Source organism: Budorcas taxicolor, chromosome 11 (genome assembly GCF_023091745.1).
Source record: "Budorcas taxicolor isolate Tak-1 chromosome 11, Takin1.1, whole genome shotgun sequence".
Classification (NCBI taxonomy): domain Eukaryota; kingdom Metazoa; phylum Chordata; class Mammalia; order Artiodactyla; family Bovidae; genus Budorcas; species Budorcas taxicolor.
In genome coordinates this window covers 80,821,068-80,845,478 of record NC_068920.1, presented here as the reverse complement: position 1 = coordinate 80,845,478, position 24,411 = coordinate 80,821,068, and the positions used below count along the sequence as shown (strand labels likewise).

At 37.7% G+C, this 24,411-nt stretch overlaps 1 protein-coding gene across 1 annotated transcript; it reads right to left on the bottom strand.

Annotated features, from left to right (window-relative positions):
• Positions 1–3,720: 3,720 nt before the first annotated feature.
• On the bottom strand, positions 3,721–5,484 carry LOC128056895 (tetratricopeptide repeat protein 39B-like). The gene has a single exon (XM_052649716.1). The coding sequence runs from the start codon at positions 5,482–5,484 to the stop codon at positions 3,721–3,723; it is 1,764 nt and encodes a 587-aa protein (XP_052505676.1).
• Positions 5,485–24,411: the final 18,927 nt, after the last annotated feature.

Below are 24,411 nucleotides of genomic sequence, written 5' to 3'. Positions count from 1 at the left end.
TCACAATGTGATAAGATTAGATGTCAACTACACGAAAAAAACTACTAAAAATACAAACATATGGAGGCTAAACAACACACTTCTGAATAACCAACAAATCACAGAAGAAATCAAAATATGCATAGAAATGAATGAAAATGAAAACACAACAACCCAAAACCTACAGGATTCAGTAAAAGCAGTGCTAAGGGGAAGGTTCATAGCAATACAAACCTACCTCAAGAAACAGGAGAGAAATCAAATAAATAACCTAACTCTAAACCTAAAGCAACTAGAAAAGGAAGAAATGAAGAACCCCAGGGTTAGTAGAAGGAAAGAAATCACAAAAATTAGGGCAGAAAAAAATGCAAAAGAAACAACAGAGACTGTAGCAAAAATCAACAAAGCTAAAAGCTGGTTCTTTGAGAAGATAAATAAAATAGACAAACCATTAGCCAGACACATCAAGAAACAAAGGGAGAAGAATCAAATCAACAAAATTAGAAATGAAAATGGAGAAATCACAACAGACAATACAGAAATACAAAGGATCATAAGAGACTACTATCAGCAACTATACGCCAATAAAATGGACAACTTGGAAGAAATGGACAAATTCTTAGAAAAGTGTAACTTTCCAAAACTGAGCCAGGAAGAAATAGAAAATCTTAACAGATATATCACAAGCACAGAAATCGAAACCACAATCAGAAATCTTCCAACAAACAAAAGCCCAGGACCAGACGGCTTCACAGCTGAATACTACCAAAAAATTTAGAGAAGAGCTAACTATCCTACTCAAACTCTTCCAGAAAATTGCAGAGGACGGTAAACTTTCAAACTCATTCTATGAGGCCACCATCACCCTAATATCAAAATCAGACAAAGATGCCACACAAAAAGAAAACTACAGGCCAGTATCACTGATGAACATAGATGCAAAAACCCTAAAAAAAATTCTAGCAAACAGAACCCAACAACATGTTAAAAAGATCATACATCACGAACAAGTGGGCTTTATCCCAGGGATGCAAGGATTCTTCAATATCCGCAAATCAATCAATGTAATATACCACATTAACAAATTGAAAAATAAAAGCCATATGATTATCTCAATAGATGCAGAGAAAGCCTTTGACAAAATTCAACATCCATTTATGATTAAAACTCTCCAGAAAGCAGGAATAGAAGGAACATACCTCAACATAATAAAAGCTATATACGAGAAACCCACAGCAAACATTATCCTCAATGGTGAAAAATTGAAAGCATTTCCCCTAAAGTCAGGAACAAGACAAGGGTGCCCACTCTCACCACTGCTTTTCAACATAGTTTTGGAAGTTTTGGCCATGGCAATCAGAGCAGAAAAAGAAATAAAAGGAATCCAAATTGGAAAAGAAGAAGTAAAGCTCTCACTGTTTGCAGATGGCATGATCCTCTACACAGAAAACCCTAAAGACTCCACCAGAAAATTACTAGAGCTGATCAATGAATATAGTAAAGTTGCAGGATATAAAATCAACACACAGAAATCCCTTGCATTCCTACACACTAATAATGAGAAAATAGAGAAATTAAGGAAACAATTCCATTCACCATTGCAATGAAAAGAATAAAATACTTAGGAATATATCTACCTAAAGAAACTAAAGACCTATATATAGAAAACTATAAAACACTAGTGAAAGAAATCAAAGAGGACACTAATGGATGGAGAAATATACCATGTTCATGGATCGGAAGAATCAATATAGTGAAAATGAGTATACTACCCAAAGCAATATACAGATTCAATGCAATCCCTATCAAGCTACCAACAGTACTTTTCACAGAGCTAGAACAAATAATTTCACAATTTGTATTTGTAAAAAACCTCGAATAGCCAAAGCAATCTTGAGAAAGAAGAATGGAACTGGAGGAATCAACCTGCCTGACTTCAGGCTCTACCACAAAGCTACAGTCATCAAGACAGTATGGTACTGGCACAAAGACAGAAATATAGATCAATGGAACAAAATAGAAAGCCCAGAGATAAATCCACGCACCTACGGACACCTTATGTTTGACAAAGGAGGCAAGAATATAATAGAGAAAAGACAATCTCTTTAACAAGTGGTGCTGGGAAAACTGGTCAACCACTTGTAAAAGAATGAAACTAGAACAGTTTCTAACACCATACACAAAAATAAACTCAAAACGGATTAAAGATCTAAATGTAAGACCAGAAACTATAAAACTCCTAGAGGGGAACATAGGCAAAACACTCTCCGACATAAATCACAGCAGGATCCTCTATGACCCACCTCCCAGAATATTGGAAATAAAAGCAAAAATAAACAAATGGGACCTAATTAAAATTAAAAGCTTCTGCACAACAAAGGAAAGTATAAGCAAGGTGAAAAGACAGCCTTCAGAATGGGAGAAAATAATAGCAAATGAAGCAACTGACAAACAACTAATCTCAAAAATATACAAGCAACTCCTGCAGCTCAATTCCAGAAAAATAATCAACCCAATCAAAAAAACGGGCCAAGGAAGTAAACAGACATTTCTCCAAAGAAGACATATAGATGGCTAACAAACACATGAAAAGATGCTCAACATCACTCATTATCAGAGAAATGCAAATCAAAACCACAAGGAGGTAACATTTCATGCCTGTCAGAATGACTGCTATCTAAAAGTCTACAAGCAATAAATGCTGGAGAGGGTGTGGAGAAAGGGGACCCTCTTACACTGTTGGTGGGAATGCAAACTAATATAGCCACTGTAGAACAGTGTGGAGATTCCTTAAAAAACTGGAAATAGAACTGCCATATGACCCAGCAATCCCACTGCTGGGCATACACAATGAGGAAACCAGAATTGAAAGAGACACATGTACCCCAATGTTCATTGCAGCACTGTTTACAATAGCTAGAACATGAAAGCAACCTGTATGTCCTCTGGCAGACGAATGGATAAGAAAGCTGTGGTACATATACACAATGGAATATTACTCAGCTATTAAAGAGAACACATTTGGATCAGTTCTAATGAGGTGGATGAAACTGGAGCCTACTATATAGAGTGAAGTAAGTCAAAAAGAAAAACACGAATACAGTATACTAACGCATATATACGGAATTTAGAAAGATGGTAATGATGACCCTATATGCAAGACAGCAAGAGACACAGATGTAAAGAACAGACTTTTGGACTCTAGAAGGTGAGGGAGGGATGATTTGAGAGAATAGCATTGAAACGTGTATATTACCATATGTGAAACAGATTGCCAGTCTAGGTTCAACGCATGAGATGGGACACTCAGGGCTGGTGCACTGGGATGACCCTGAGGAGAGGGATGGGATGGGGAGGGAGGTGGAAGGGGGCTTCAGGATGGGGGACACATATACACCCATGGCTGATTCATGTTAATGTATGGCAAAAACCACTACAATATTGTAAAGTAATTAGCCTCCAATTAAAATTTAAAAAATAAAAATAAATGTACATCATTTACCTTTTCTTTGTCAAGAATATGCATCACTCCATTTGCCAGTCTAAAACATTCCATTTTATAGGTATGGAGGAGGGAAGAGGAAAAAGTAATGGCCAATTCCTTTCTTCCTTGTTACTGGTCAGATTCTTAGCAGTTGCCTCTTCTTGGATTTCTTCCACAAAGAAATTATTTTTCTACTTGTTAATTACCAAGCTGATAGTAGACACTTCACTCATAAAAAAACAAAACCACACTTGTGTTTAAATCACTTTTTCTTTAGCTATTTGTTCAAGGGCTATGTGAGCCCTAAACTGTAATCGGGCTTCCATGGAATAGTCTTTGTAATTTTTTATGTTTTCTAGGGTTTTTATTGCACTGGCATAATCTCGTTTCAGATAGTATAGAATTCCCAGTTCATAGTAAGAATATGGCACCAAATAGTGGTCATATTTTAACAATTTCTCCTTTTGAATGACATGACTAAAGTAGTACTCAGCCATTGAATATTTGCCTAAGTATTTCAGGCACAGACCTTTCAGTAAATTTAATAAACTTATGTCATCTATGACATACTCTTTATTTGGAGTTTCTTGTAAAAGTTCTTCTCCTTTGTCAATGATTGATAGCCAGGTTGAAATAAGCTCTAGTTTTTTGCCTATGACTCGGAAACCACTCCAGGCATACATGAATTCCAGAATGGGCTGTGCTGTAAACCAGCCTGCAGTCGTCGCATAGCGCTGACCCTTCTCAGCAACAAACTTTTCTATCGGCACAGAAGTTCCTAAAATTCTGATTCTCAGGCTATCCACGCTTAGGAAGAGAGAGCTCATGTCCTCACTTACTGATTTCGCAAAATCAGGAGGAAGCACGGCCAGTAGGGAAGCTTTCGCGAAAGAATATACTGACTTGGACCACCTGCTGTTTTGAACCAGCGCATGAGCATAGTGGTAAGCCTGCTTCCATTCCAGCAGAAACATGTGGCACCACATAAGTTCCCAGTAACAGAGGTGATGAAGCTGCTTCCATTCATCCTGAATAAAAATGCACTCCTCTAATGTTAACTGGGCATGTTTAAAATATCCTTTCAGCATACTAAAACGTGCATGAAAAAATTTAAGTATGACACAGTTTGGAAATTTCTGAAGGTAGATTAGGAAGAGATTCTCCACAGCAGAACTATGGTTCTTTTCAACACTAAAAGCTATGGAGAGATAATTGTAATAAAACAGTAGAATCAAAACACTAAAGATATTATTTATATGGGATTCAGATGCACTCTCATGAAGCAAAGTCAAGCCTACTTCTCTATCACCAGAATATCCAACAACATTGAGTAGTTTAAGTGTCCTTGGTGGCACAAGTGATAATAACAAGTTGAATACTCCAAGTCCAAATTTTATGCCTCCAACCAGGTGTCTGTAGGTTTTGCTTTGGTAATCAGGTATCTGTGTTAATATGTGTTGACAGTCTTTGTATATTTGGTAACTTAACCCAATGTTGATCCCGCTTTTAAGAAAACTAAGCGTACTGTCATCTTGTATAAACATTACAGTGGATTTCAAGATCAAACACTCAGCATAACAGACTTCTGCATGCAATTCCTCTTCTTTAATAGCCTTTATTCCCTGCCTGCTAACTAGACGAGAAAAACTTATCATCCTAGATTTCCTTCGGAAATTGTTACAGACTCTCAAAGCTTCCTTTGTGGCAGTCATCCCAATCTCTATATCCTGTGGATCAAAAGTCAAAAAGGCCTTGACAACCATAAGGATGCTATAGATTAGAGCATGGTATATGCTGTTTTTTGACCATGGATAAATGAGATGTATGGCATCAGAGAATCTGTTATTTAGAAATAAATACAATCCTGTTGTGCATTCTTCCAAAGAAGATACTACATCCATTGTTGCTGCTGCAGGGATAATTTCATAGGCGTCTTCAAACTTGTCCTCCTTATTTTCTTCCTTACTAAATGATGTCAACCCATGCTCCATATCATCTCTCTTATTCAGAGTAAACGACATATTCGTTTCTTTACTTTAGAGATGTGAAGTATCTGAAGTATAGAGATGTGGCCTCAGTGAGGGTAGTTCCTGATCTCCTACCTGGGGTCACTTCTTCCACGGCCTGAAGTCTTGCTGTTATAATGGAGGCAGACTTAGAGCTGTGAGGTTCAGTATCAAGATATTCTCATCTATGTCAGACAAAGGGGGGGAAAAAGATAATTTTATTTACCTAGAAGACGAATTTCTGAAAAGTTAAAATCATTTGGAACATACTAAAGAAAATATGCTCTTTTAGAACACTGTGAAGCATATCCTTTGTAAACCAAAGAGGTCCTTTGTGAACCATCCCTCCAATCTATCATTTTCAAAAGATCATTCTTTTGTGTATTTTGTTGTAGAAATGTACAATGACTGCTGAACAAAGATAATGAATTCTCTGTAGGAAGACCTTGGGAGCAAGAATCTGGCTGGAAAGAGAAATATATTTGCAAATGTTTCTAGTTAAGACTAGAGGAAAGGGTAAGCTGTCCGGACCAAAGAATACAGATTATGAGAATTAAAAATCCAACACCTGTTATTATTAGTACCACTACTGTACTTGCATATATTTTCACAGAAAACTAGGTCTTGATAAAATATTATGGTTAGTTATAGAAGACTTTGGAATGGAAAGTGCTGTGTAAATTAGAAAGATTTCCTTGCATTGTTGCAATTAGGAAAAAAGCTCAAATGAAACAGTTTTTATCACAACATTACTATAATATCTTGGTCGGAAGGTGGGGTGGATGTGGGCACAATGGAAAACCAATTCCAAACAACAAGCTACTTAATATATTCATAATAATAGGTCCAATTAATCTATTCTTAAAAATAGGAACAGCCAAAAAAAAAAGAAACCACAAGCAAAATGCTTCAATAGTAATTTTCACAATGTTTTACAACAATTAGAAACATAGATTAAAATGTACTTTAATTTTGTATTTTTATATGTTAAATGACAGGAGGGGAAAATGAAACAAAGGAGAATAATCAAAGGAAAAGAAAGAGAAAAGCAGAAGGGATACAGATTTTTATACAGTGGGAGAGAAAACAGAGGGAAAATATGTTATATATTTAAAAAAATAAATAAAGGGAGATGACAGTCTCAAAGACACTACTCTACTTAAATTGCTTGTTTTTAAACCTTAAGATTTAGTTATGCTTCAGTATTAGCAACTATAATCACTATTCATTGTAGAGCTAAGTTAATTACACATTTATCTAAAAGGCTCGGCTCTGAGCACATCTTTCACGTCTGTCTTCATCACAGAGTACAATGCCTGCCTCTTACTCATTAAACTAAATGAATATCATATGACTATGACAGTTTTTGATTTACTAAGATAAATTCAGAATGAAGTAATCAATTGCTATTAAGACTGTAAGAGTCTTCACAGACATACAGAAGAGACTGAGAAGATGGGAAGTGGGGGGAATGGACTGGAAGTCTGGGGTTTGCACATGTATAGGCTTCCCAAGTGGTACTAGTGGTAAAGAACCCACCTGCCAATGCAGGAGACATAAGAGACTTGGGTTCAGTCCCTGGGTTGGGAAGACCCCCTGGAGGAGAGCACAGCAATCCACTCCAGTATTCTTGCCTGGAGAATCCCATGGACAGAGGAGACTGATGGGCTACAAGCCATATATATATACACACATATATAAACACACACACACATATATGCTGTGTGCATGCATGCTAGATTGCTTCAGTTGCATCTGACTCTTCGTGACCCTATGGACTGAATTCCTTTGGTGCATAACAGAAATTAACACAACACTGTAAATACTTCATTTAAAAACTTTTTTATAAAAAGAAAAAGCTAAACTTGCAGCAACAGAGAATAGAATGGTGGTTATCAGAGGCTGCGAGATAGGGAAACTGGAGAACTGTCTAAGAGTATAAACTTGTAACTAGTAGATAAATAAATCCTGGAAATCTAGTGCACAGCATAGTGATAATAGTTAACAATATTGTATTATAAACTTCTAAGTGTCTGAGAGACTAGATTTTAATTGTTCTCACTACAAAATAGAAATGATAATTATGTAACATGATAGACATGTTAGCTAACTCTACAGTGGTAATCATACTGCAATATCCAAATATATCAGATCAACTTGTTGTAAACCATAAACTTACACAATGTTTTATGTCAAGAATATATCAATTAAAAATGTATGGTTCTGAAAAAATCTATAAGAGTCTGAAAAATTTAACAGTGAATACAAATAACTGAAGTTCTTAATATAGTAAGAATTGCCATGAATCAGTTAGATAGAAGAAACACTCCAACAGAAAAATCAGCAAAGGACAGAAACAAATTGCCAGTGAGCATAATGTTCAATTTCACTGTAAATCAACAAAATACAAATGAAAAAGAAATCCATAAAAAAAAAAACTTGGTAGGTTAAAAATATGATAACATCCAATATTAATGAAAGTAGAGAATCAAATACCCTTGTAGGTTAATTAAGGAGGTGTATAAATGGCTATAACACTTTTGGAGAGTTATTTGGCAACATGCTTTAAAACTTTTATATTTTTTAATATTCTGACTCTAATTTCATTTATGGAATTATTCTAAAGAAACAGTCAAGATGGGATGGTGGGATGATTTAGGAGAATGGCATTGAAACATGTATAATATCATGTATGAAATGAGTCGCCAGCCCAGGTTCAATGCATGATACTGGATGCTTGGGGCTGGTGCACTGGGACGACCCAGAGGGATGGTACAGGGAGGGAGGAAGGAGGGGAGCTCAGCATGGGGAACACGTGTATACCTGTGGTAGATACCTGTTGATGTATGGCAAAACCAATACAATTTTATTTTATTATTTTTTTTCAATACAATTTTAGAATTAAAGAATTTTTGAATAAAAAATTTAGGAAAAAAAAAGAAATAGTCAGGGATGTGCATCTATGCAAGTTGTATACACTTCAGCATTATTTGTAACATGAAAATGAAAATAATCTAAATTTCTTATAACAGAGGATACCCATACAATTGAAATCTATGCAAATACTATAAGATTATAGAATATTTAATGACTTGGAAAATTGTTTATGGTGTAATACACTATATTAGTTCTCCAAAGAAACAAATCCAATACCAGATACCTGGCAATAGCATAAACATATAAAGGCCATTATGACAAATCTACAGCTAACATCATACTCCATGGTGACAAGCTGAAAGCATTTACTCTAAGATCAGGGACAAGACAAGGATGCCCAGTCTCACCACTTTTATTCAACATAATTTTGGAAATCCTAGCCATAGTAATCAGAGAAGAAAAAGAAATAAAAGGAATTCAAATCAGAAAGGAAGAAGTAAAACTGTCACTGTTTGCAGATGACATGATATTAGACAGAGAAAATCTTAAAGATGCCACCAGAAAATTACCAAAGATCATCAATGAATTCAGTAAAGCTGAAGGATACAAAATTAATATACAGAAATCTGCTGCATTTCTGAATAGTAACAATGAACTGTCAGAAAGAGAAATTAAAAAAACATTCCCATTTACCATTGTATTAAAAAGAACAAAATACCTAGGAATAAATCTACCTGAGAAGGGCATATTTATATCTCTATACTCAGAAAACTGTAAGACACTGATGGAAAAATTGAAGACAACACAAACTGATGGAAAGATATACCGTGCTCTTGGATTGGAAGAATTAATACTGTTAAAATGACCACACTACCCAAGGCAATCTATAGATTCAAGTACTATCCCTATCAAAATACTTATGGCATTTTTCACAGAAATAGAACAAAAAAATTTTTTAGAACAAATAATTTTAAAATTTGAATGGAGACACAAAAGACCCCAAATAGCCAAAACAATCTTAAGAACGAAGCTGGAAGAATCACACCCCAACTTCAGACTATACTACAAAGACACAGTCATCAAAACAGTATGGTACTGTATCTCCCTTGTGGTCCAGTGGTTAAGAATCTGCCTGCCAATGCAAGGGACATGCATTTGATCCCTGGTCCAGGAAGACTCCACCTGCTGTGGGGCAACTAAGCCCATGCACCACAACTACTAAGCCCACACTCTAGAGCCCATGCTCTGCAACAAGAGAAGCCACTGCAATGAAAAGCCCATGCACCACAAACTAGAGAGCAGCCCCTGCTCGCCACAACTAGAGAAAGTCCATGTGCAGCAATGAGTGCAGCCAAAGCTAAACAAATAAACAAATAATAAAATTTAAAAAGAAAATAGTATGGCACTGTCTCAAAAACAGATACATAGATCAGTGGAGAATAGAATAGAGAACACAGAAATAAACCTGTGGACTTACTGTCAATTAATCTATGACAAAGGAGGAAGAATATACAAAGGAGAAAAGGCAGTCTGTTCAATAAGTGGTGCTGGAAAAACTGGACAGCCACATGTAAAAAAATGAAATTAGAATATTCTCTTACATCATACATGAAAATAAACTGAAAATGGATTAAAGACCTAAATACCTGAATATAAGTCCAGATGCCATAAAACTCCTAGAAGAAAACATAGGCAGAACACTCTTTGACATAAATTGTAGCAGTATTTTTTTTGAGCTATCTCCAAGAGCAAAGGAAATAAAAGCAAAAATAAACAAATGGAACCTAATTAAATGGAAAAGCTTTTGCACAGCATAGGAAATCACTGACAATACTAAAAGACAACTTACTGAATGGCAGAAAATATTTGCAAGTGATATGACTGATAAGGGGTTAATATCCCACATATATAAGCAGTTCATACAGCTCAACATCAAAACAACAACAACAACAACAACAAACAAACTCAAACAACCTAATTTTAAAAATGGACAGAAGATATGAATAGACATTTTTCCAGAGAGGAAATGCAGATGGCCAACACACACACATGAAAAGATGCTCAACATCATTAGCCATCAGGGAAATGCAAATCAAAACCACATTTGATTTGTCAGAATGTCTATCATCAAAAAGTACATAAATGAGAAATGTTGGTGAGGATGTAAAGAAAAGGGAACCCTGTTCAAGTTGGTGGAGTTGAAGGATGTGCACTCATCTTCTCCTGCAAGAGCACCAAAATCACACCTAGCTATTGAATAACCATTGACAGAAGGGTGCTGGAACCCACCAAAAAAAGATAACCCATGTCCAAAGACAAAGAAGAAGCCCCAGTGAGATGATACGAGGGACACAATCACCATAAAATCAAATTTCAAACCCACCAGGTGAGTGAGCCACAAACTGGAAAACAAGAGTACCAAAGAAATTCTCCCACTGTTGTGAAGGTTCTGAACCCCACATCAGCCTTCCCAGCCGAGGGATCCAAAAATGGGACTGGGAATTCCCAAGGAATCTGACCTTGAAGGCCAACAGGCTTTGATTATAGGACTTGCACAGGACTGGGGGAAACAGAGACTCCAGTCTTGGAAGCCACAAACAAAATCTTGCCCACACCAAGACCCAGAGGAAAGGAGCAGTGACCTCACAGGAGACTGAACCAAAACTACCTGATAGTGTTGGAGGGTCTCCTGCGGAGGCATGAATTGGCAGGGGCTCATCACAGGGATGGGGGCACTGGTAGCAGCAGTCTGGGAAGGTCCCCCTTGGCATAAGCCCTGTTGGAGGTGGCCACTAACCCTACCATAGAGCTCCTAGACCCCAGGGCTGGGTAGCCTCAGGCCAAACAACTAACAGGGAGGGAGTGAAACCTAACCTATCAGCAGATAATTTGATTAAAGCTACGTTCAAGCTGGTTTTAGAAAAGGCAGAGGAACCAGAGATCAAATTGCCAACATCCGCTAGATCATCAAAAAAGCAAGAGAGTTCCAGAAAAACATCTATTTCTGCTTTATTGACTATGCCAAAGCCTTTGACCATATGGATCACAATAAACTGTAGAGAATTTTGAAAGAGATAGGAATACCAGACCACCTGACCTGCCTCTTGAGAAATCTGTATGCAGGTCAGGAAGCAACAATTAGAATGGACATGGAACAACAGACTGGTTTCAAATAGGAAAAGGAGTACGTCAAGGCTGTATATTGTCACCCTGCTTATTTAACTTCTATGCAGAGTACATCATGAGAAACACTGGGCTGGAGGAAGCACAAGCTGGAATCAAGATTGTCGGGAGAAATATCAATAACCTCAGATATGCAGATGACACCACCCTTATGGCAGAAAGTGAAGAACTAAAGAGCCTCTTGATGAAAGTGAAAGAGGAGAGTGAAAAAGTTGGCTTAAAGCTCAACATTCAGAAAATGAAGATCATGGCATCCGATCCCATCACTTCTTGGCAAATACATGGGGAAACAGTGGCTGACTTTATTTTTGGGGGCTCCAAAATCACTGCAGATGGTGCTTGCACCCATGAAATTAAAAGATGCTTACTCCTTGGAAGGAAAGTTATTACCAACCTAGATAGCATATTCAAAAGCAGAGACATTACTTTGCTAACAAAGGTCCGTCTAGTCAAGGCTATGGTTTTTCCAGTGGTCATGTATGGATGTGAGAGTTGGATGATAAAGAAAGCTGAGTGCAGAAGAATTGATGCTTTTGAACTGTGGTGTGGTATTGGAGAAGACTCTTGAGAGTCCCTTGGACTGCAAGGAGATCCAACCAGTCCATTCTAAAGGAGATCAGTCCTGGGTGTTCATTGGAAGGACTGATGTTGAAACTGAAAATCCCAATACTTTGGCCACCTGATGCGAAGAGCTGACTCATTGGAAAAGACCCTGATCCTGGGAAAGATTGAGGGCAGGAGGAAAAGGGGACGACAGAGGATGTGATGGTTGGATGGCATCACCGACTCAATGGACATGGGTTTGGGTGGACTCCGGGAGTTGGTGATGGACAGGGAATCCTGGCATGCTGCAGGTCACAGGGTTGCAAAGAGTCGGCCATGATTGAGCGACTGAACTGAACTGAACTGAGCAAGGCCCTGCCCACCACAGCAAGACCCAGTTTTCCCATCAGTCCCTACCATCAGGAAGCTTACCAAGTCTCTTAGCCTCCTCCATCAGAGGGCAGACAGAAAAAGCAAGAAGAACCACAATGCCAAAGCGGCTAGAACAAAACCCACATTACAGGAAGATAATCGAGATGAAAAAGCAGAAAGTTAAGTCCCACATGAAGCAACAAGACGAAACCCCAGAAACACAACTAAATGAAGTGGAGATAGGCAACCCTCCAGAAAAAGAATTCAGAATAATGATAGTGAAGATGATCCAGGATCTTGGGAAAATAACGGAGAAGATGCACGAAATGCTTATAAAAGACCTAGAAGAACTAAAGACTAGATAAACAGAGATGAATACTATACTACAAGGAATCAATAGCAGAATAACTGAGGCAGAAGAATGGACAAATGACCTGGAGAACAGAATGGTGGAAATCACTGCCACAGAACCAAACATAGGGAAAAGAACAACAACAAAAAAATGAAGACAGCCTAAGAGACTTCTGGGACAACATTAAGCACACCAACATTCGCATTATAGGAGTTCCAGAAGGAGAAGAGAGTGAGAAAGGACCTAAGAAAATATTTTTATAATAGCTGAAAACTTCCCTCACATGGCAAAGGAAATAGTCAACTAAGTCCAAGAAGCACAGAGAGTCCCAGGCAGGATAGACCCAAGCAGGAACACACTGAAACACATAATAATCAAACAGACAAAAGTTAAAGATAAAATATTAAAAGCAACAAGGGAAAAATGACAAATAACATACAAGGGAACTCCCATCAGGTTATCAGATGATTTCTCAACAAACTCTACAAACCAGAAGGGAATGGCACAATATATTTAAAGTGATGAAAGGGAAGAGCCTACAACCAAGAATACTCTACCCAGCAAGTCTTGGCTGGGTAGAGTCTGGCTCTACTCTTTTTGTCTGGCTATTCTCCATTCAGATTTGATGGAGAAATCAAAAGCTTTCCAAACAAGCAAAAATTAAGAAATTCAGCATCACCAAACCAGCTTTACGACAAATGCTAAAGCAGGAAGCACAAGAGAAGAAAAAGACCTATATAAAATAAACCCAATTAAAAGAGTAATAGGATCATACATATCGATAATTACCTTAAGTGTAAATGGATTAAATGCACCAACCAAAAGACACAGACCAGCTGGGTGGATGAAAACATGTGCATGTATGCACTTCTACTTACTACATCACTCTGCTTGACACCTCCCCCCAGTTGTATATAATTATTTTATAGTTAGGTTAACCATGCCCCCATTATGGCTTGCAATTATAATCATCCTTTTTGATTGTGAAAGCTGGTAAACATCATTCTATATCACCAAAACTACCATTTGACAGAAAAACCTGTAATCACTTTTTAAAATCCAGATGTATATCAGAATTATCTTTGAATTTTTTGAAAAATACAAATGCCCACATATTGCTTTTTTTTCCTCTCAAAGCTCCAAATATATTTCTAAAGAGCAGCCATGTTTAAAAACAACTGGACTATATGATGATACTTTACTTTTATCTAGCTTCACCTTTTCTATTTCCTATTCAGTGCTCCCATTTCATTTAGTTTAAGTTTTCCAATTTCTCCATCTCTTGTTTTCTTTGATGTTATTTCTCAAGCCTTTATCAAGCACAGTAGAAAAATACTTGTATACATATATATATAAATATGTATAATATATATATTTTAGAAAACTTATATGAGTTTTTGCCTAAAAAATTTACAACCTCTTGATTCCACTTATTTGACTTAGTATGAATCGAATGATAAATTCTAATTAAAAAATATATATGCAACAAGCAACAAAAGTTTAGTGTTCAGCTCAGGAAACTACAGTCAATATCTTATAATAACTATAATGGAAAATAATTTGAAAAATAATATATGTGTATATGTACAACTGAATCACTTTGTTGTGTACCTGAAACATTGTAAGTTAACTATATTCAATAAAATATATATATGTTAAGAAAAAAAGAAAAGGGAACCCTGGTGGGAATGTAAATTAGCGCAGCCACTATGGAAAACAGCCTGGAGGTTTCCAAAAAAAACTAAAAATAGAACTACCATATGATCCAGCAATTCCACTCCTGGGTATACACTAGAAAAAACCAAAAGTACTAATTCGAAAAGATACATGCACCCCAATTTTCAAACCAGCATTATTTACAATTGCCAAGATATAGAAGCAACGTAAGTGTCCATCAATAGGTGAATGGATAAAGAAGATGTGATATATATGTATGTATATATAGCCTTCCTTGATGGCTCAGATGGTAAAGAATCTGCCTGCAAGGTAGGAGACCTGGGTTTGATCACTGGGTAGGAAAGATCCCTTGGAGTAGGAAATGGAAACCGACTCCAGTATTCTTGCCTGGAAAATTCCATGGACAGAGAAACCTGGTGGGCTACACTCCATGGGGTCACAAAAAGCTGGACACAAATGAGCAACTGAGCATGCACACATATGTATATACATATATTTATACACACTGGAATACTACTAGCCATAAAAAGAATGAAATTTTGCATCTGCAGCAACATGGATGGACTTGGAGGGCACAATGCTAAGTGAAATGTCAGACATGGCAGGACAAATATTGTATGCTATCACTTATATGTGGAATCTAAAAAATATAACAAGCAAGAAGTAGATTCATAGATACTGAGAACAAACTAGTGGTTACCAGTGAAGAGAGAAAAGGCAGGGGGGGCATTATAGGAGTAGGAGATTAGGAAGTATAAACTATAAGGTATAAAATAAACTACAAGGATGTACTGTACAACATGGGAACTATACATACAAGAGTTTTACAATAACTATAAATGAAGCTTAACCTTTAAAAATTGTGAATCACTACATTGTACACCTTTTCCCTACATAATATTGTATATCAACTATACTTCAATTTAAAAATGATTTTAAAAAAAGAACCATTCTAGAATATAGTAATTTTTATTGTTGTTGTTGCTTTAAATACCAACAGTGTCCCACAGGAAAATGGTAGTAACCTGCAGGTTTCACAGGCAGATTTTTATAATGTAAAACAAATGTTTCACTACAACTCTCAAAGAGTTGAGAAAAAGCCAAAACAAATTACTTCTAGGAAGGCAGTGTGGTGCAAAAGAAATCTCTATGGACTGAGAATCAGAGGTTCAGATTTGGAACCTAAATATCTATCTATGCAATGTGATAATGCAATGTGAAAGTCTCTCAGTCATGTCCAACTCTTTGTGACCCCATGGAATATACAGTCCATGGAATTCTCCAGGCCAGAATATTGGAATGGGTAAGCCTTTCTCTTCTCCAGGGGATCTTCCCAACCCAGGGATCAAACCCAGGTCTCCCACATTGCAGGAGGATTCTTTACCAGCTGAGCCACAAGGGAAATGCTTTGTAAATATTAAATGAGCAACAACCATGTGAAATAGTTTCTTAGTAGAATTAATTAATTCTACAAATATTGAGAATGTAGTGCTGTAAAAGCGAGGCACAATGCCAGACAATAGGAATGCATCAGAGAGTAAAACAAAGTCCCTGCCCTTGAGGATCTCACACTGTATCACAGAGTAAATGAAGAGTCTAGAGGTGAGAAGAGCTATGAAGGAAGATAAAGTTGAGTAAACTGTGTAGAGATTGCGGGAGAAGGGCACATTATAATGTTGAAGCATTATTACAAAAGTACTATATTTGTTTATAAAAACACAAAACCTGCAAACAACACAGAAGACCTCATTGTACAGTTAAATGATGAAGGCCCTTTTCTATCTTCAACCAAATTTCACTTCCCAGAGGCAACCACTTCTCCCTAGATTAACTATCTTATTTAATTCCTCCATTATGACTTCCACTTAAAATATTTATATTTATTTATTTTTAGATTACATTCAATTTTTTACTAGAAGCAATTCAGGTCGTAACAGAAAAAATTTTTAAATAACCAAAACCATGGAAACTACATTCATGATACCACTCACACAAAGACAGTATCATTAAAACCCATGTTTTCTTTTGCAAAATCTTGAGCCTAGAATGACAAGTAGAGCCACATGTTCCAATTAACACAACTACTAAACAGTGATTCTCAGTTCAAACTTGGAACTCCTTTGTCTCCAAGCCTCTCAATTTAAAAAGAAAAATTATAAGACATTGTAAAATACAGAAAAACAAAACAAGAAAACTTAAATTACTTTATTAATATAATTTATTTTTACAAAACCAGAATTACTGTGCATGCATATCATTTTGAAATCTGCTTTAATTACATAACATTAACATTTTTCTGACATTGAAGAATTCTACAATGTGGTTCTTAATGGTCATAATATATGTAACCAATTTGTGTGCCATAACATTTAATTACCCCTTCATGGATCACAGCCTTGTTGTGGTGAACTGGTTGGCATAACTCAATGAAGTTATGAGCCATGCCATACAGGGCCACCCAAGATGGACGCGTCATAATAGAGTTCTGACAAAACGTGGTCCACTGGAGGAGGGAATGGCAAAACACTCCAGTATTCTTGCCACTAAAACCCCATGAACAGTACAATAAGGAAGAAAGATATGACACCAAAAGATGAGCCCCCAGATTGGAAGGTGTCCCATATGCTACCAGAGAAGAGCAGAGGGCAATTACTAATAGCTTCAGAAAGAATGAAGCAGCTGGGCCAAAGTGGATACAACGTTCAGCTGTGGATGTGCCTGGTAGTGAAAGTAAAGTACAATGCTGTCGAGAACAATACTGCCCAGGAACCTGGAACGTTAGGTCTATGAATCAAGGTATATTGGACATGGTCAAGCAGGAGATGGCAAAAGTGAAACATTGACGTCTTAGGAATCAGTGAACTAAAATGGACGGGAATGGGAGAATTTAATACAGATGACCATTGTATCTATTACGGTGAGCAAGAATCCCTTAGAAGAAATGGAGTAGCCCTCGTAGTCAACAAGAGTCTGAAATGCAGTACCTAGGTACAATCTCAAAAACGACAGAATGATCTCTGTTCATTTCCAAGGCAAACCATCAATATTACAGTAATCCAAGTCTATGCCCCAACCACTAACGATTAAAAAAACTCAAGTTGAACAGAGAAGCTGTTGCAGTGAGAAGCCTGCACACTGAAACTAGAGAGTAGACCTCACTCATGGCAACTCGAGAGAGTCCTTGCACAGCAACAAAGACCTAGCACAGCCAATAAACAAAACAAAACAAAAACCAGAAAGATTGCCAGGAGAAATATCAACAACGTCAGATATACAGATGACACCACTCTAATGGCACCAGGTGAAAAAGGACTAAAAAATCTCTTGATGAAAATGAAAGAGGAGAGTGAAAAAGCTGACCCAAAACTCAACATTCAGAAAACTAAGATCATAGAATCTGGTCATATCAACTTCATAACAAACAGATGGGGGGAAAGTGGAAGCAGTGACAGATTTTATTTTCTTGGGCTCCAAAATCACTGCAGACAGTGATGGCGGCCATGAAATTAAGACACTTGCTCCTTGGAAGAAAAGCCACGATAAATCTAGACAGTGTATTAAGAAAGCAAAGGCATCACTTTGCCGACAAAGGTGCATCTGGTCTAAGTTATGGTTTTTCCAGCAGTCATGTACGGATGTGAGAGTTGGACCATAAAGAAGGCTGAGTGCTGAAGAATTGATGCTTTCAAACTGTAGTACTGGAGAAGACCCCTGAGAGTCCCTTGGACTGCAAGATTAAAGCAGTCAATCCTAAAGGAAATCAATCTTAAATATTCACTGGAAAGATTGATGCTAAAACTGAAGCTCTAATATTTTGGCCACCTGATGCGAAGAGCTGACACACTGGCAAAGATCTGGATGCTGGGAAAGAACTGCAGGCAAAAGGAGAAGTGGGCAACAAAGGATGAAATGGTTAGACAGCATCACCAACTCAATGAACATGAATCTGAGCACACTCTGGGAGATGGTGAAGGACAGGGAAGCCTGCCGTCCTGGGGGTCACAAAGAGTCAGACAAGACTTAGCAACTGAACAACAACAACATTTAACCAATGCTTTATGTTTGATTTTCAAATTATTTCCAACTTTTGAAAAGATAATATCTTACCAACATTTTTCCAGATAAATCTTTATGTGCATCTATGGTTAATTCCAGGAAGATTACTAGTGCAAAATATACATGTAACTTAATAATTTTAAAACACACCGCCAAATTGACCTCCTCAAATGTATTATTTCCTATTCCCATTAGTGTGTGTAAGTGGCAATTTCCCTGCACTCCTGATAGAAATAGCATGCTGTTTTAATTTGCATTTTTATTAAGGACAGACATTTTTCCTGCTTCTACTTTGATTTCTTACTGTCTGATTTTTTCTCTGTTTTTTATTGGGTCAAGTCATGCTTTGTTCTTTACTAGAGATTCTGGATCCTTGAATTTGGAGAACTAGATATGTCTGAAAAAATTGAGGGACAGAGAGGACACACTTTTTGTATCAAGAAAACACATGAGATTTTTTTTTTTTAAGTTCTTAGCATTCTTGGGAGGGATATTTTAACAGAAAAAAAGACATAATAAATAAAGGATGGTTTTCCCCAAGAAAGAGTGGTTGGCAATAGTTTATATTTTTCTGAGACTGGAGAAATTTTCATTCAAGCTCAGACAGACTGACTGTCTTTGTAGTAGGATTTGGGAACCACTGCACTCATCATGCTGCAATTCTAGGTTTAGTCTCATTTGAAAAATGAGGTGGTTAGACTAGTGATCTGGTAGAGAAGTCCTCTTATCTCTGAATTTCAAGGCATTTCCTTCATATACAATGTTACTTTAATTATCTATTTGAGAGTTATACCATATGCATCCATTCGTCAGAAGCTTTGAAATAGATTTTATCCATTTTAAAAAGTTTAAAAAATTTATTTCACTGCACCTAGATGCAGCATGCAGAATCTTTTAGTTGTGGCATTTGAACACTAAACTGAGGCAAGTGGGATATAGTCCCCTGACCAGGGATCCAACTGGGCCCCCTGCAATGGGAGTGAGGAGTCTTAGCCACTGGAACACCAGGGAAGTCTCAAACTTTTTTTTTTAATGTTTCATTTTACGTTTTTGACTGTGCTGCTTGCAGGATCTTGGTTCCCCGATCAGAGATCGAACCCACCAATGGAACAGAAAGTCCTAACCAGAGGACCACCAAATAATTCCCTATATATACGGATTTTTTTACGGTATACCTAATCTCATAGAAATTAGCCTCCAAGGCTAAATTTGGTAATAAAAGTGACAATTTCCACATTGCTCACAAACATCTATCTCCCCATTCCACAGGCAAATACCTTTGTATAGAACCTTTAAGAAGGTTTCAGGGTGTGATTCTGGGATTCCTGGGATTACTTTTCATGAAAAACCTTTGAGTTTTTTCATGTTATATGCGTCAGATGATTTTTCTCTATGTGCATTTAGTCAAAGAAGTGACAACTGTTCTTCTTGCAGTCATTGAGTGAAGAAAGACATCTTAGGAGTGGCCACTGAAGGATGGTCATCACCATGTTTCAGAGTTTTGTCCCCGGCTTTGCAGAAATTTCAATTTTGTCCAAGTGCCCAGATCATATCAAATTTTTAGATAGTGCTAAGTGCTAAACTCTAAGCTAGTCTAGCTCTAATTATGACATTAAGCTGATCAAGTCACTTTCATTAATAGTCTTCCTTAAAGAAGGAGCAACACAAGTGATTGGTTTAGGGCTTGATGACAGTTAATAGTTTCACACTTTTCAACACAAGAGGCATTCCTCAGAAAGCCTCACTCTTCCTGGATTGCTCCAAATGCCTAAATCATCAATTTAGGTAGTATTTGTATCAGTGGGGCACTCTTGAATCACAACTTCCCTCTTCCGAGGTTACTCCTTCAGTTCAGTTCAGTTGCTCAGTCATGTCCGACTCTTTGCGACCCCATGAACTGCAGCACGCCAGGCCTCCCTGTCCATCACCATCTCCCGGAGTTCACTCAAACTCACATCCATCAAGTCCGTGATGCCATCCAGCCATCTCATCCTCTGTCGTCCCCTTCTCCTCCTGCCCCCAATTCCTCCCAGCATCAGAGTCTTTTCCAATGAGTCAACTCTTCTCATGAGGTGGCCAAAGTACTGGAGTTTCAGCTTTAGCATCAGTCCTTCCAATGAATATTCAAGACTGATTTCCTTTAGGATGGACTGGTTGGATCTCCTTGCAGTCCAAGGGACTCTCAAGAGTCTTCTCCAACACCACAGTTCAAAGCATCAATTCTTTGGCGCTCAGCTTTCTTCACAGTCCAACTCTCACATCCATACATGACCACTGGAAAAACCATAGCCTTGACTAGATGGACCTTAGTCAGCAAAGTAACGTCTCTGCTTTTGAATATGCTATCTAGGTTGGTCATAACTTTTCTTCCAAGGAGTAAGCGTCTTTTAATTTCATGAGGGCAATCACCATCTGCAGTGATTTTGGAGTCCAAAAAAATAAAGTCTGATACTGTTTCCACTGTTTCCCCATCTATTTCCCATGAAGTGATGGGACCAGATGCCATGATCTTCGTTTTCTGAATGTTGAGCTTTAAGCCAACTTTTTCACTCTCCACTTTCACTTTCATCAAGAGGCTTTTTAGTTCCTCTTCACTTTCTGCCATAAAGGTGGTGTCATCTGCATATCTGAGGTTATTGATATTGATACTGATATTTTCCTGGCAATCTTGATTCCAGCTTGTGCGTCTTCCAGCCCAGCGTTTCTCATGATGTACTCTGCATATAAGTTAAATAAATAGCATGACAATATACAGCTTTGACGTACTTCTCTTCCTATTTGGAACCAGTCTGTTGTTCCATGTCCATTTCTAACTGTTGCTTCCTGACCTGCATACAGATTTCTCAAGAGGCAGGTCAGGTGGTCTGGTATTCCCTTCTCTTTCAGAATTTTCCATAGTTTATTGTGATCCACACAAAGGCTTTGGCATAGTCAATAAAGCAGAAAAAGATGTTTTTCTGGAACTCTCTTCCTTTTTCCATGATTCAGCGGATGTTGACAATTTGATATCTGGTTCCTCTGCCTTTTCTAAAACCAGCTTGAACATCTGGACGTTCATGGTTCACATACTGATGAAGCCTGGCTGTTCTGTTGTTCTCCTCTCCCTCCTATATACTTCAGTACTAACTGCAATCCAGTACTTAGCTAAGGAGAAGTTAATTTTTTTATACAGTATGAAAGACTTATAAACCTGCCTCTAATAATAGTTTCTTCCCAGAATTTTAAGATATTCCAGAGGGAATAGCAGAGTATGAAATGTTAAGAAAAGGAAGTTGTGGTTGAACACAGTTGTTTGGATTCATCTCAGGACAAACATACACAGAACATACATAAATATATATTAAATGACTCGTGTTGGGGAAATTCCCTGGAGGTCCAGCGGTTAGGACTTTGCATTTTCACTGTTGAGGGCCCAGGTTCAATCCCTGGTGGGGGAACTAACATCCTGAAAGCCCTGGGCAGGGGAGGGGAACCACTGTTGGTAATACTATTCTAAAATAAAGATTATCTCTTATTAAAAAGTAATACATGTAGCACAAGGTCTAAAATTGTTTTTCTTGTTTTAAAGTTTTCACATCCAAGTAAAATGATGACAATGACTTAAAAGTGAAACTCAAAATAAAGCTAGATAAAAGGTGAATACTTCTTTTTTTTTTTTTGGTTAATTCCTTTGTTTTGTTTCATTTTATTATAGGCAGTCAACATTAAATCCTCTTTTAGTATTTCCTTCCATTAGAAAAGGTGACTATTTCTCTGTTTCTCTGGAAACACTGAATCTATGGAATGTAGATACATTTTGAAAGCTGCAGTTTTCAAAAGAATTACCCCTCCCTTCATAAACTAATAATATTAATATTTAACAACAGAAACTTAAGATTTTAAAAAGTCATATAGGAAATATTAGAATATTTGTTGAACTAACTTTCACATTCAAATTGAAACTGGGAATTTGACCTTAAATTAATACAGAATTCTAGAGGCAAGAAATTTATGTGAAAATGATTTAAAAACAATCAGTAGAAATAAAAGAACTGTACAAAAAAATCTCCCTGATTGGACTGACATTTAGTTGAAAAGAACTGTTCTTAAAGAGAAAGTTTTCAATATAACAGGGTGCAAAAGTAGTACACAGTACTGTTATTTTTTCATGGCAATGAGGTTAGCAAAGCCCAGCCTAGAATCGTCCCTCCTTTAATGAGACAGTTACAGAATCAGACAAGCCAGTCCAGGTTTACCACTTTCCCTTTAATGTGCTTGAAATCAGTTTGTTGTAAGTTGGACAGCTGCTTCTTTTCATACTGTTTACACTGTTATTTGCTCAAAAATTCTTCTGTACAGTACACTTTGTATTCAAAGCCCCCAAAATATTTATTGAAGTCTGTGAGAAACTATGCAGTATAATAAGCACTATCTTTTTTTACCTATGCTTTGTACCTATGCTCTTTCTATTTAAAGTATATATAAATGAGTATGTAAAGGATTGGTATTGTTTAATACTTTTAGGAAGAACTCTGTTAAGTAGATAACAAAAAAAAAAATAAGGGAGAACAAACATAACAAATGATGAAACTTCTATTTTCTCACTGGAGATTTTCTTGAGGTAGACCAATTCCTTCCATAATTTGAAAAGTTATGGCAATAATGTAAAATCTTAGCATTACTCTCAGAGAATTCATTTTTTATTTACCTGAATACATGCTAATTTAACTAAGTCCCCTTTCTCCTGTACTGCGTATCCCACATCTATACATACCAAGTGAAGTTACAGCAGATGAAAAAGGAAAAAAAATAGAAATACCTAAGAATTTCCTCTTGTTTTGTGGAACATTTGCAACTCATGTATTCCAAGTATTTACAGTGCAATGCTTTTTTTTAATTGGATGGTAAAAAAGTGAAATCTGTATTTATAGAGCTGGTGTCTGGCAAATACACTGTATAAAATTGAAACTGCACTTTTAAGCGATTCTAACAAAGAAAAGATCATTCATTTGATATATAGAATGACTGAGCAGCAAGGCTGCTTACTCAGAGACAACTTAAGAAACTCCCCATCCTCAGGATACAGTATTAGTGGATGAGATGTGGTACTACAGTACAAAGCAGAAAGCACTAGAAAGGGGGCACAGATAACACTTTGTGCGTCAAATGCAAATGATTTCAGAATTGCCACTACCACAAATGATTTAAAGGTTTAGGGTTATGTCACGATTTCAATAAAAGGAGGTGGGTGGGGGGACCCTCTACTTCTTTGTCCTCCTGACTCCGAGAACTCGGGCGGTGTTGGGGAAAACTGGTGGCCGGTTCGGAAGGGGAAGAAGGGTCGGTTCAGGGCTGCCGGTCCCTTGGCGGCGTCACCCCTTTTGAGGCCCGTGGTGGTTTTGAGGACCACTACTGAGACAGTCGGGGTGTAGGTGGTTCTCACCCTGGCCCAAGCTCCCGATTACCTCTGACGAGCCCCAAAGATCAATGAGTAGCAGTCGAGGTCAGGTCCCCCAGCAGAAAGGCGGCGGCAGCAGCAACATCAGCGGTTAACTCTTACAGCCTTTCATGAGGCCTGAAGGAAGATTACCACAGCTAAGGGTCCCTAGATGAGAGGGAGGGTAAATGAAGGCGGGGGGGAGGAGAATGAGGGAAGGAAAATGAGGAGGACACAGGGAAAAGGGGGAGGGGGGAGGGCGGGACAACGCGGGGAAGGGCCAAGGGTTTACAGACAGGATCTCCGCGTTGCCACGGAAACGTATCCCTCCGCCCAGGATTCGCGTTTCAACCCCATCAGTCCCGCCACACCTCTTCTCTGCTGTTTCCGCCCAGCTCCTTTGTGCCGCGCAGAACGTCGAGATGACGCATGCGCAACGAAACCCAGCCGCCGCATATATAAGCGC